We start from the raw sequence: 13,226 nt of genomic DNA on the forward strand, positions 1-13,226 counted from the left end.
CAACCAATCATATGTGTATGTTGAACTTATGGACCAAATATGGAAGTCTTCCAAGTGACCAAAGACTATAAAATGTAATGAAGGAGACTTTTAGATATATTAATATGAAAAAGCAGATTTAGGGAGTTCGTCGTAAGAGATACTAGTTGATAACTGACTTCTTTTTGATGTTCGCATTTTTGTAATTTTTTCTTTTTTTTGCCTGAAGCAATAAATCAACCTTTGTTTTAAATTTTTAAACCTTTTTAAACATAAAGTGGTAAGTTGATCATTTAAATTAAGCGTTCACCCTCTGGTAGCAGCTCCAGCTTTAGCTGGACTTCATTTTAACGGAGTAATGGAACAGTTTGGAGAAACACCGGCAGTCATGCATTTCGCAGGCACGCAGTTTAACTCAGGGCGAAGCTAACATAGTTCCTCAGTGTACAAATTCTAAAGGTGTCTGAGGCGGTAATCCATTAACCAACATTAATGTGTTTTTGTGATTTACTGCAGCTACGTGCTAACAGGACCATTTCATCGCAGAATGTTTCAACCCCTAACCCTTACAGCTCTGTTTAAAGGGGTAGTGCCAAGTGCAAGGGCCAAGGGGGAGGGGCTAAGGGGTGAACTGGGATTGGGCCTTAGTGTTAGTGCAGCATTCACGCAGTTCTCAAACGCACCTATTTGCCGAGTCCTGCCGCGTTTTTATTTTATTTATTTTTATCACTTATGGGCTACCGTAGATAGTCTTTTGACAGCTTCTGGAAACATTTGTTGTCGACAGTCATTTGTTACTTTGAACAGTTATCATAACTACAACTCCCATGATGCTTTGTCACATATTTCCTGGGTTTTTTTCGTCATATTTTAGTGTGCTTCAGGTTCTGATTTGAGCCTGTAAATACATGTTTGATGTAATCTCTGCAGATCTGGATTAGACACAAATCCAAATGGTGGTTTTTAATGGCTGCCAAAACCAGAAATATGGCATTATGGGAAAAAACAAATTAATAAATAAATGAGGTTGAGTTTAATTGAGTGGAAGTTCAGTCTGTAGTTTTTCCGACCGCAGAGATGATTGATGCTGAGGTTGTTTCAGGTCAGATTTTTATAATTAACAGTCGTGTCAGTCTGGAGCTTCCTGTCGCTTTTCTATTGGACGGCGGCGGCAGGAGGTTGAACCGACGCCACGCTGTCTTTAAATAAAGCTCCGTCCGAGGTTTTAGAGCAAACAGACCACGGAGACACGGCTTAAAAAATGACAAACCATCAGGAACTCCATTCATCACAGGACACGACAGGGTTTATGACACGAAATGGAAGCAAATGTGGACGTTTGGACCGTTTTTACTCAATTAAACACAGATGCATTGATTGTTTTGGTTTGGTTTTTTTAATCCATACTGCTGTACAGCTGTTCCTGTTCATTTTACCTCCATTTCATCTTAATGCAGGTCTCTACTTTGTTATTACTATTTTCTTTTCTTTTTGTCCTGTAATATATTTCTTATATATGTACATTCGATGTTGTGCTGCTACTGGAATCTCAATTTCCTGAGTTCCAATCTAATGTAATCTGATTGAATCTCATCTAATTTAATCTAATCAAATTTCATTTACCTTAATCTGATCTAATTTAATAAATCTAATCTAATCTAATTCAGTCTAATGTAATCTAAACTAATTTAAAATAATTTAATTTAATCTAGTCTAGTCCAATCTAATCTAATCTAATGATACGATGTGACATTTGGATTTTTTTTTTATCTAAGATTTAAACATTTTCATTTGAGTAATTTTCTTTTTCTGATCCGATTCAGCTCCAGGATTAATTTCTGATGCGTTTACAGAAGTGGACGCTGATGTGATGGGTTCCATTTCCCACTTTCAACAGCCTGGGGTGTTAAACTTCAACACCAGCCAAACTCACACATCTAATCCTTTAAATCCAAGAGGCGACTCCTTCCATCTGAGCGGACGTTCAACTTTCATTCGTTCGTGTCTAAACGCTGTACGACGCTCACAGACGCAGCTTTAAAAACAACACATCAGCACTTTGAGTCAAATTCCAGATTTTCTAAACTTTCAGCCTAAAAAACAAACGTCAGTGAGAGTTTGATCTTTTATCCATATATTCATCAAAACTGAAATCACACGGACGTCTTCTCCCGCCGCAGAACGAGAGCAGGAATCAGCGTTTTTCTTCTTTTTGTTTAACAAGTGCAGCGTTCCATTTGAGATCCCGACTCTTCTAACGTGCCTCGTCTTCTTCAGGTGTCGTTTCCACTGCCGCCGTCGGAGGTTTCAAAGCTGGTGCAGGCTCTTCTAAACCGGGTCAGCGCCCGTCAATCAAACCCCGGTGGCTGAGAAAAGCTCGACTGGCGCCTGGAATCCTGCCTTTTGTGAGAAGGAGTCGCATTTGGTGTCTCAAACTTTGAATTAAAGTTATCGTACAGAGGATGAAAACGACGCCTTCGTCTGTGCGCTCATTAGCCCGACGTTAGCGCCATGTGTTTGGAAATTCAACAGAGAACAAACGCCCAGAGCAGATGACTTAATGCACAGAGAAGGATATATTTAAAGGCTTATTCACTTTAATTCTGTCAGACCTCGTGTTTTTTTTTTTTGTTTTTGTGTGCATGTGTTTTCGATCATTTTCTTCTTCTACACTGTAAAAAAAATCTGTGATTTAACAGAATTTTCACTGTTTATTTTACAGATTTCTCCTGTATTTTTAATATACAGGAAAATATCAATGGAATTCCAAAAACAGACAGTGATTTTACACGTCAAGTGCAAAATAACGTGAAAAAACTGTAACTGTGAATAACCATAAAATTTCAATTTTTTTAAAAGAATTTTTTTTTCTTTTTTCACAGAAAATACAGTTAAAATACATTTGCAAATGTATTATAATTTCACAAATATTTATTTTCAATTTATGAGATGAAACTGTTAATTTAAAGTTTAATACTGTAAAAAAAAAAAGAAAGAAATAAAAGGAGATAAAATTACTGACAATTAACGGTAACAGAAGTATTTGTTCTGTCAGTTGAACCAGACTTGTTTGTTAATTGACAAATATCTTGTGTAATTACAGGAGGTTTCACGACAAAAATGTTGAATAAATGTATTTTTGTGAATGTATAACATGTATAAGCACTGATAAACTGTCCAAATACAGTTTTTATCAGTGGATTGGACAACTGAGTCTCACTGAAAATTATATATATATATATATATATATATATATATATATATTATATATATATATATATATATATATATATATAATTTTCAGTGAGACTCAGTTGTGTATATATATATATATATATATATGTAATTTGATTGTTTTAATACATGAAAATATTCTTTATTAAACATTAAAAAGTTTTTAAAAAAAAAAAGTAAAATCTTATTTAAAGTTAGGACAAAAAACTGTATTTTAATTAAAAAATCACTGTATTTTTCTGAGATGATTATTTTCTGTTATTTAACAGCATTTTTTCAGCACCCCTGCTGCTGGAATACTACTGTTTTTTTTTTTTACAGGGTTTTTCTTTTACAGTGTAGTTCAGGTTCCACGTTCAGCCCAGTACAATAAGAACACAATAACCCAGGGGTCTCAAACTCATGTTCTTCCAGGGGCCACATTCAGCCCAATTTAACCTGAAGTGGGCCGGACCAGTAAACTAACAGCGTGATAGTCAATAAATAATGACAACTCCAATTTTTTTTGTGCAAAAAATAACATTCAGTTATGCCAATATTTACATTTACAAACTATCCAAACAAAAAGGATGTGAATAACCTGAAAAAAAATGAAATTTGTTAAGAAATGTGATTAAAACTTTATCAATATTATGCCTCGACTTATCATTTATACATATGTATTACAGATCAGATCTACCAAGGCACAAAACATTTAGCAACAGGCAAAATATTGTTAAAATTACACTTAATTTTATTTAGACATTTCAGGTTGTTCAAATTTGTTCAGGTTATTCACATTTTATTGTTAAAGGATAGTTTCTGAATGTAAGTATTTTTAAAATGTAATGTTTTTTGCACTAAATCAAAGAGAAAAAAATTGGTGTTGTCATTATTTATAGGTTATTATGATATTATTTTTGAGTTCGATGCCCTAACTTGCACCTTGAAAATTCATCCCGCGGGCTGGATTGGAACCTTTGGTGGGCCGGTTTTGGCCCCCGGGCCGCATGTTTGACGCCTGTGCAATAACCTATAAATAATAGTCATGTCCCGATCTGGATTTTTTTGGACCTGTTTGTCGGTTTGTGTTTGTTTGTTGTCATTTTGTGTTTATTTGTTGTGGGTTTGTGTTTGTTTATTTGTCATACCTTGTAGTTTCTGCAGGTCGGGTTGAAGGCGTTCGTTCCGCAAGCAAACAACGTTTCGTCGTTTCGAGGAACCAACACTTTGACGTAGTTGTAGCACTCGTCCTGAAACGGAAACAAGACGAGAAAAACACATTAAAAACACATTAAATATGAAAGTAAAACTGTGACACGTTTCCACTTTTATCTGAATATGAGTGAACGTGTTGGTTTTTCTGAATGCATCTGATTTTGAGTCTTTAAACAAGTTTTAAATTCTTTGTGTTTTATTGGTTTATTGGAAATTTAAAACTTTGCTCTAAGTGTTCAAATAATAAATAAATTAATAAATAATAATAATAATAATAATAATAATAATAATAATAATAATAATCAATCAGTCAATCTACCACTTCTTCCAAGAAAATTCTTAATTATATATAAAACTTTTGTTTAATTTTGAAACATACCAAGGTAAAGGCCTCATTTGAATTACAACAGAGAAAAATAGTGGGAAAAAAACAACAACAATTGATTCTAATTATTCAAATAAATCAGTTTTATCTGTATTATAGTAAATCAGTTGGTTATTTATTGACGTTACACTGGGACTAAAATAAGCAGAAGTGGAAACACTTTGTTTTTTGACAAAACTGATTCAGCAAAAGAAAGAAAAGAGAAAAAAGTCAGAGAAAGAAAAGCGAAAAAAAAAGGCACAAAAAAGAAAAATGAAAAGACAAGAAACTGGAAAAGGAGAAAAATGATGGAAGGAAAAAAAAAGAAAGAGAAAAAACAGAAACAGAACAAGAGCAAGAACAGAAAAGAAAAGAATAAAACAGTGTGTAGATGACGTGGGACTGGTTGGACTCACGCTGTTCTTGCCTCGAACCGTACATTTACTGACGTCCTTGGATCTCCACGTCAGGTTCTGAAACACATGAAAGAACGTCAGCGTCACATGTTCAAGGGCCACGGGTCTATGAAGTCACACGTCTGAGGAAAAACTACAACAGAGGAGGGTCAGATCTGGACCTGGACCTGGACCCACTGGAGGAGGGTCAGATCTGGACCTGGACCTACTGGAGGAGGGTCAGATCTGGACCTGGACCTGGACCCACCAGAGGAGGGTCAGATCTGGACCTGGACCCACCAGAGGGGGGTCAAATCTGGACCTGGACCCACCGGAGGAGGGTCAGATCTGGACCTGGACCCACTGGAGGAGGGTCAGATCTGGACCTGGACCCACTGGAGAAGGGTCAGATCTGGACCTGGACCTGGACCCACCAGAGGGGGGTCAAATCTGGACCTGGACCCACTGGAGATGGGTCAGATCTGGACCTGGACCCACCAGAGGGGGGTCAAATCTGGACCTGGACCTGGACCCACTGGAGGAGGGTCAGATCTGGACCTGGACCCACTGGAGGAGGGTCAGATCTGGACCTGGACCTGGACCCACCAGAGGGGGGTCAAATCTGGACCTGGACCCACTGGAGGAGGGTCAGATCTGGACCTGGACCTGGACCCACCAGAGGGGGTCAAATCTGGACCTGGACCCACTGGAGATGGGTCAGATCTGGACCTGGACCCACTGGAGATGGGTCAGATCTGGACCTGGACCCACTGGAGATGGGTCAGATCTGGACCTGGACCAACCGGTTCCACTTCAGAACCAAACCAGAGATGAGAAACATTAAAAAGATGAAAAACACACAACAAGAATTAAAAGAGAAAAAAATGCAACAAGATGAATATTACAAAAAAGACCAAAAACACAAAAACAAAGAAAATACAAAAGAAAAAGATGCAACAAGACGAAAAATATGCGACAAAATGAAAGACACAAACAAAAAATACACAAAAAAATGAAAAAGACACAACAAGAATAAAAACAGAAAAAAGATGTAACAAGATGAATATTATGAAAAAGACCAAAAATACAAAAAACTAAGAAAATGCAAAAAGAAAAAGATGCAACGAGATGAAAAATATGCAACAAAATGAAAGACACGAAACAAAAACTACACAAAAAAAGAAAAAGATGCACAGAGAAAAAACCGACGCAACAAAATAAAAAGACAAAAATGAAAACTAACAAGTGTTCAGAGAACGCAAACCTCCTCCAAGCACCCTGAACGGTGTGCATGTGTGGATCGACGATTTCTGTTTAAATTCAACAGTTTCCAGGTTGTTCCATACAGCAGAAAAACTGCGGTCAAACATGGTAATAAAAAATAACAAAAGTCAACAGAGCGTAACGGAAGAGAAATGGAGGGAAATGATATTTTGTACAAAGTTGAAGCTTGGTACCAGTCATGTGTCTGTCCAATTCTATTCCATTCCAATCAATATTTGTTGAGTTCTAATGAAAAAAGTGTGGGAAATGGGATTTTCAATGTTCAATGTAAATGTCCACAGAGTCCACATTCCACAGTGGATGTGGACAATGTAGTTCCAGATACAAGAGATTGTTCGAAGCTACAGGTGGATCAAATTGGAGGCTAATCGTAGTCGTTTTGAATTTTTTTTATGAATTTTCAAAATTGTTCAATGATGACAGAAGGAAAATTGTAGATGTTGTGACCCTGCTGTGACCTTGAACTCTGGCCTACTTGGCCCAAAATGTAATGGGTTGGTCCCAGGGCCTAGGCCTATCTGTGGGGAAGATTTGGGAAAGATGGGTGGAAGAGTTTTCCTGTAAAGTTGCGAACAAACAAACAAACAAACAAACACACAAAGCAGTGATCACAGTACCTCCTGGTGGAGGTAAAAAACAGACGCAACAAATAAAAAGACAAAAATGAAAAGTCAAAAATGTAAAAGACACAATAACACAAAAAAGTCATAAAACAGAACAAGAAAAAGACACAAAAAAATGCCAAAGACACAAACTCGTAGCAAAACACAACCCACGAAGGACGTAAACAATGTTATTAAACAAAACCTTCGTTAAAAACAGACTAAATCTGCGATGTTCGAACGCCTCGGACTCGTCTGTTTGAGTCTGAATTCCACATCTGCTGTTGGATCTGCGTCTCCATGTGGATCTGACTTTCATCCTGTTGTTGAATCGCTTTTATCTGAGCTGTGACGTTAGCGGCGCTGGTGTTAACCGTGCGTCTCCGCTGAGGGCCGCCGACCACAGGTTTGCCCCCCCCCACAGTGACGTCTTATTTCTAACTCCGGCTCTGAGGCTGAATCTGAGCCGGGGACTCGAGGTCGGATCGATGATAACGACACTAACAGCTCACATCAAAGCGCCGCGGCGGGCCTCCGTCCCACAATGCACCGGGAGGCCCATTACCGCGGGGAGGCGTCCTGTAACCTCGACGCTTTGATGAGGAGGAGGTGTTGAGATCAAAGGCGGCGAGTCGCACGCCGCCGCCGTTTTGTTCTGCCGTCTGATATCCACAAATGGAAAAAGGATGCGTTTGTGTCTGCGGTTTGTTCTCGGAGCTCGAAGGAAACCAACGACGCCATCAAAACAAAAGCTCTGATTAGAAACCAGAGAATCCACAGGCCGAGCCAACACGAATTCAACACATTTTCTGTGTTCCTTTGGTCTGATTTCATTCATTCCATTCACATTAAGATCCGTCCAACAGGCTCAGAGTTCCTGTGATGAACCATCTGAACCATGTTTACGTCCACGAATGTTACATTTTCACCCATGAATGAATGTTGGACTTATTATGCACACACACGCATAAAAAATACACTAAAATACATGAAAAAACCCCACAAAAAATACACTAAAATACACAAAAAAACACAACAGATGTACTAAAATATACACAAAAATTCAAAAAATACAATAAAATACACACAAATATGCTAAATACATATAAAATACACAAAAATATCCTAAAATACACAACAAACAAGCAAAAATACAAATACAACACTCCAAGATAGACAAATGTGCTAAAGACACAAAATACATAAAAATACACACAAAATAACACAAAAACACATTAAAATACACAAAAAAAATCCACAAGAAATGAACTAAAACTGACAAAAATATTAAAAAATAAACAAGAAATAAGCTAAAATATACAAATAAAACACTCCAAGATAGAAAAATGTGCAAAAATAGACACAAAATACACACAACACAACCATAGAAATACACTAAACTACACCCCCCCCCCCCCAAAAAAATGAACGAAAAATTAAAAAATAATTCTAAAATACATGAAAATACAAAATAAAATTATAAAGAATACACAAAAATATCCTAAGATACACAAGAAGTAAGCTAAAATACAAATAAAATACACTAAGATAGAAAAATATGCTGAAGAAAACACAAAATACACTAAAACACACACACAAAAAAAACAAAAAATACAAAAAATTCAAAGAAAATATACTAAGATAGAAAAATATGCTGAAGAACACAAAAAATACACTGAAATACACAAAAAATATACCAAAAAAAAAGTTAAAATACCCAAGAAATAAACTAAAATACACACAAAATACACTAAAGGATACAAAAATAGGGGAAATCTGCTAAAATACACTTAAATGGACTAAAACACAGTTAAAAAAAAAAAAAAAAAAAAAAAGGAAAATACACTAAAATACATAAAAATAGTCTATGCTAAAATACATATAAAAATAAACAAAAAATGCTGAAATACACTAAAATGTGCAAGAAATATGCTGAAATACTCAAAAATACACTAAATTACACAAAAAATACACTAAAATGCACTAAAATACACAAAAAGATGTGTTAAAATAGACTAAAATATACCAAAAACTACACTAAATACATAAACAGGTTATCTGTAGGTTTGAAGAGACTGAATTTATACATTTTTAAGACATTTTTTAAGGTGTCAGACATCAGACCTTATATTCACATCTAAATATGTACAATATGTTAAAATGACCAACACTAATTATACAATTCAGAAAATATTTAAAAATTTCCAAAGTTAATATAGTTATATCAATTATTGTGTCTGTGGAATTTTGAGTTTTATCAATTTTAAGGAGAATTTAAGGGAAACTCCACAGGAAACTGGATGACGAGTGGAAAAATCTAGAGTTTCTCACCAGCCGAGGCACGAAGTCGTCCACAGCCGTCGTCAGATTCACAGCGAAAACGTGATCCCTGAAAGCGAAAAACACAAAACGGTCAAACATACGATACTTCACATGACGTGGACGTGTGTTACCAGATCAGTCATGTCAAAAAAATGGTCAATGGAAAAGCAACTACTTTACTGTTTGCTCATGTTGGTAATTTCATTAAAAGCCTTCGTGTTTCCATCTAAATTAAATCATTTTCTGTGTTTTCACTGCTGTCAGATGTCAGTATGTAAAGGTTACAATCCTACTTGTGTTTATTTTCAGAGCTACGAGTGTGTAATGAGATAATTCGATGCATAAATCCTCAGGGTGAGACTAGAAAAGACACTATTTTAGTCGTTTCACTGCGAGAAAAGGCAGAAATAAGAGCTTTAACAGTGTTGTGGATGACTGGCCTTGAGTAAAACAGCTGTGAGATGGAGAAGAACCAAAAAAAAAAACAGAGGAAAAGGATGAAAAAACCCAACATGAACTGGGCCTGTGTTACTGAATGACCTCATCCATCCGAGCGGTGGAGAAACGCTGAATAGAAACCATTAAAAACAGATTTAGGCTTTAGAAAACGCTGGTTTTTATGTGTTCGATGTGTGCAAACCTGATGGTTTCATAGAAAAACAGCTGTTGTCTCAGATCATCATCTACGGCTCCTTTATACACGTTTATTACACGAGTGGATCTATATGTTTAGAAGTCTCACAAAAACACAGGGACATGCATGGATGTGGAAAAGAAAATATAGGACATAAACATAGATATAACATTTGAAAAAATTATATGTATATAAAAGCTAAAATGTATCAGAGACATTCTATAAATGTGAGAGAAAATACATGAATACTAGAGTGGAATGATACTGGGTAATGAAAGCCAATAAATAATGCATTGTTGTTGGGCTATATTACTTTTTACACAGCATTTTGTGCATGAAAAAACAAGATACTTAAACATTTCTCAAACTGCATCGGTATGTATGTATGTATGTGTATGTATGTATGTACTTATGTATATGTATGTATGTATGTACTTATGTACGTATGTATGTATGTACTTATGTACGTATGTATGTATGTATATGTATGTATGTATGTATGTATGTATATGTATGCATGTACTTATGTATGTACTTATGTATGTATGTATGTATGTACTTATGTATGTATGTATGTATGTACTTATGTACGTATGTATGTATGTATATGTATGTATGTATGTATGTATATGTATGCATGTACTTATGTATGTACTTATGTATGTATGTACTTATGTATGTATGTATGTATATGTATGTATGTATGTATGTATGTGTATGTATGAATGTATGTATGCATGTGTGTGTATATATATACAGGGTGGGGAAGCCAAATGTACAATGAACATTTAGTTGTTTTTTCTCAGCACGCACTACATCAATTGTTTTTAAACCAAACATATATTGATGTCATAATCATACCTAACACTATTATCCATACCTTTACAGAAACTTTTGTCCATATGAGTAATCAGGAAAGCAAACGTCAAAGAGTGTGTGATTTGCTGAATGCACTCGTCACACCAAAGGAGATTTCAAAAATAGTTGGAGTGTCCATAAAGACTGTTTATAATGGAAAGAAGAGAATGACTATGAGCAAAACTATTACCAGAAAGTCTGGAAGATACTGTTAAAGAAGAATGGGAGAAGTTGTCACCCGAATATTTGAGGAACACTTGCGCAAGTTTCAGGAAGCGTGTGAAGGCAGTTATTGAGAAAGAAGGAGGACACATAGAATAAAAACATTTTCTATTATGGACATTTTCTTGTGGCAAATAAATTCTCATGACTTTCAATAAACTAATTGGTCATACACTGTCTTTCAATCCCTGCCTCAAAATATTGTACATTTTGCTTCCCCACCCTGTATGTATGTATGTATGCATATATGCATGTGTGTGTGTGTGTGTGTGTGTGTGTGTGTGTGTGTGTGTGTGTTGGGGGTACGCTCCATAACTACCTGTGGGACACAGGACATTTGTACAAAACATTGTTCAGTCATTTGTGCATTAACTGATACCCCACGTTCTGTATTTTTGCATTTTTGAAAGTTCAGTGTTCATTTGTGGTAAACACTGTAATTTACTGAGTGTCTGTGAACGTCTCACAGTATTTCCTGAGGTGCTGTGAACGTGACCTCACAGTAACAGAGGAACAGTGAGGGAGAAGAGGAGCAGGTTCACTGGATTTGACCAACTACAGTTCAAAAATAAAACCTTTTTCTATAAATGAACCTGAGGACTTTTGTGCCACAAAGCTGCAACAAAACGCAAACCGAAACCGAAACTGAACATGCTTCGAACGTCAGACCAGGCTTCTGTGCCTCTGTTCCACTCTCTGTTGTCATGTTTTGGGTTTTTTTGCAGCCGTGCTCAGAATTCGCTGCTGTTGAATGTATACAGAGGAAACTCTGCTCATGGGTTCTGCTCGTGTGCTTCCAGTGTTTGTGTTCTTCACATAAACTACATGGATTTGTTCAGTACACAAGGCCCCGAACTGAAACAGTTCAGTACAAACGAGTGCACCGTTATTCACCTCTAATAAATATGAGTAAAAGTAAACAACATGAGTTAAAATCTATAAATATGAGAGTACAAGTACATAAGAGCTAAATGTATAAATATGAGATGTAGAACAGATTATATCATGGATGGCTGATCATAATTTGGACGTTACTTTCCTCATGTAAACAGAAAGAACAGACAGAACCAGAGGACAGTGAATGCAACACATGGATGGAACCTTTCATTGGACCTGTCAGTGTGAATATTTTAAATTGTGTTCCTGTATTTATTTAAAAAACAGCAATAACTTCTCATCCATTGACTATAATAAGTGAATATTTACTGTCTTTGGACCTGACAATAAGGTGAGAGTCGTTTGAATAAAACAGTCGTAGTGTTTGACGGTGGAAACAAAGTTCAGCTTCAGTTTCAGACTCTGAATAAGACACTCCAAGTCCATAAATTGGTGAAAACTGTCAGAAAAGGCCGGCTCCTATCAGTCTGTGCAGCTGTTCCTAAACTACACCAGGTCTGGACATGAGATCCCGCTTCCCTCAGTTTGATGTTTTTATTCCGTTTCCATGGAGACGGACACTCAGCTGTCTGCATGAGTCGGTGTTGTGTTCGAACCTGGCGGCGATGTACAGCATGTGGTTGATTCGTAACATCCTCTGGAAGTCCAGGCCCAGTCTGAGGGTGTCGTTGTCCTGGAGTAAGCCCTGGAAGCCCGGGTACTGGTAGGACTCTGCACAAACACAAACATAAACATAAACACAAACATAAACACACACATAAACACAAACATAAACATAAACACAAACATAAACACAAACATAAACACACACATAAACACAAACACAAACATAAACACAAACATAAACACAAACACAAACATAAACACAAACATAAACACACACATAAACACAAACATAAACACAAACACAAACATAAACATAAACACAAACACAAACATAAACACAAACATAAACACAAACATAAGCATAAACACAAACATAAACACAAACACAAACATAAACATAAACACAAACACAAACACACACATAAACACAAACATAAACACAAACACAAACATAAACACAAACATAAACACAAACATAAGCATAAACACAAACATAAACACAAACATAAACACAAACACAAACATAAACACAAACATAAACACAAATATAAGCATAAACACAAACATAAACACAAACATAAACACAAGCATAAACACAAACATAAACATAAACACAAACAAACATAAACACA

General features: G+C 36.1%; 1 protein-coding gene across 1 annotated transcript in view; it reads right to left on the bottom strand.

Moving 5' to 3' along the window:
* LOC115416066 (semaphorin-6D-like) overlaps positions 1-13,226 on the bottom strand; it is a 43,517-nt gene that overhangs the window by 29,102 nt on the left and 1,189 nt on the right. The window contains exons 2-5 of the mRNA XM_030129779.1: positions 12,585-12,699; positions 9,387-9,444; positions 5,191-5,247; positions 4,344-4,445 (exon numbers count right to left, since the gene is read on the bottom strand). Of these exons, the coding sequence (XP_029985639.1) occupies positions 4,344-4,445; positions 5,191-5,247; positions 9,387-9,444; positions 12,585-12,699 (332 nt within the window). The remainder of the gene's footprint in view (positions 1-4,343; positions 4,446-5,190; positions 5,248-9,386; positions 9,445-12,584; positions 12,700-13,226) is intronic.

Source organism: Sphaeramia orbicularis, unplaced genomic scaffold (genome assembly GCF_902148855.1).
Source record: "Sphaeramia orbicularis unplaced genomic scaffold, fSphaOr1.1, whole genome shotgun sequence".
NCBI lineage: Eukaryota > Metazoa > Chordata > Actinopteri > Kurtiformes > Apogonidae > Sphaeramia > Sphaeramia orbicularis.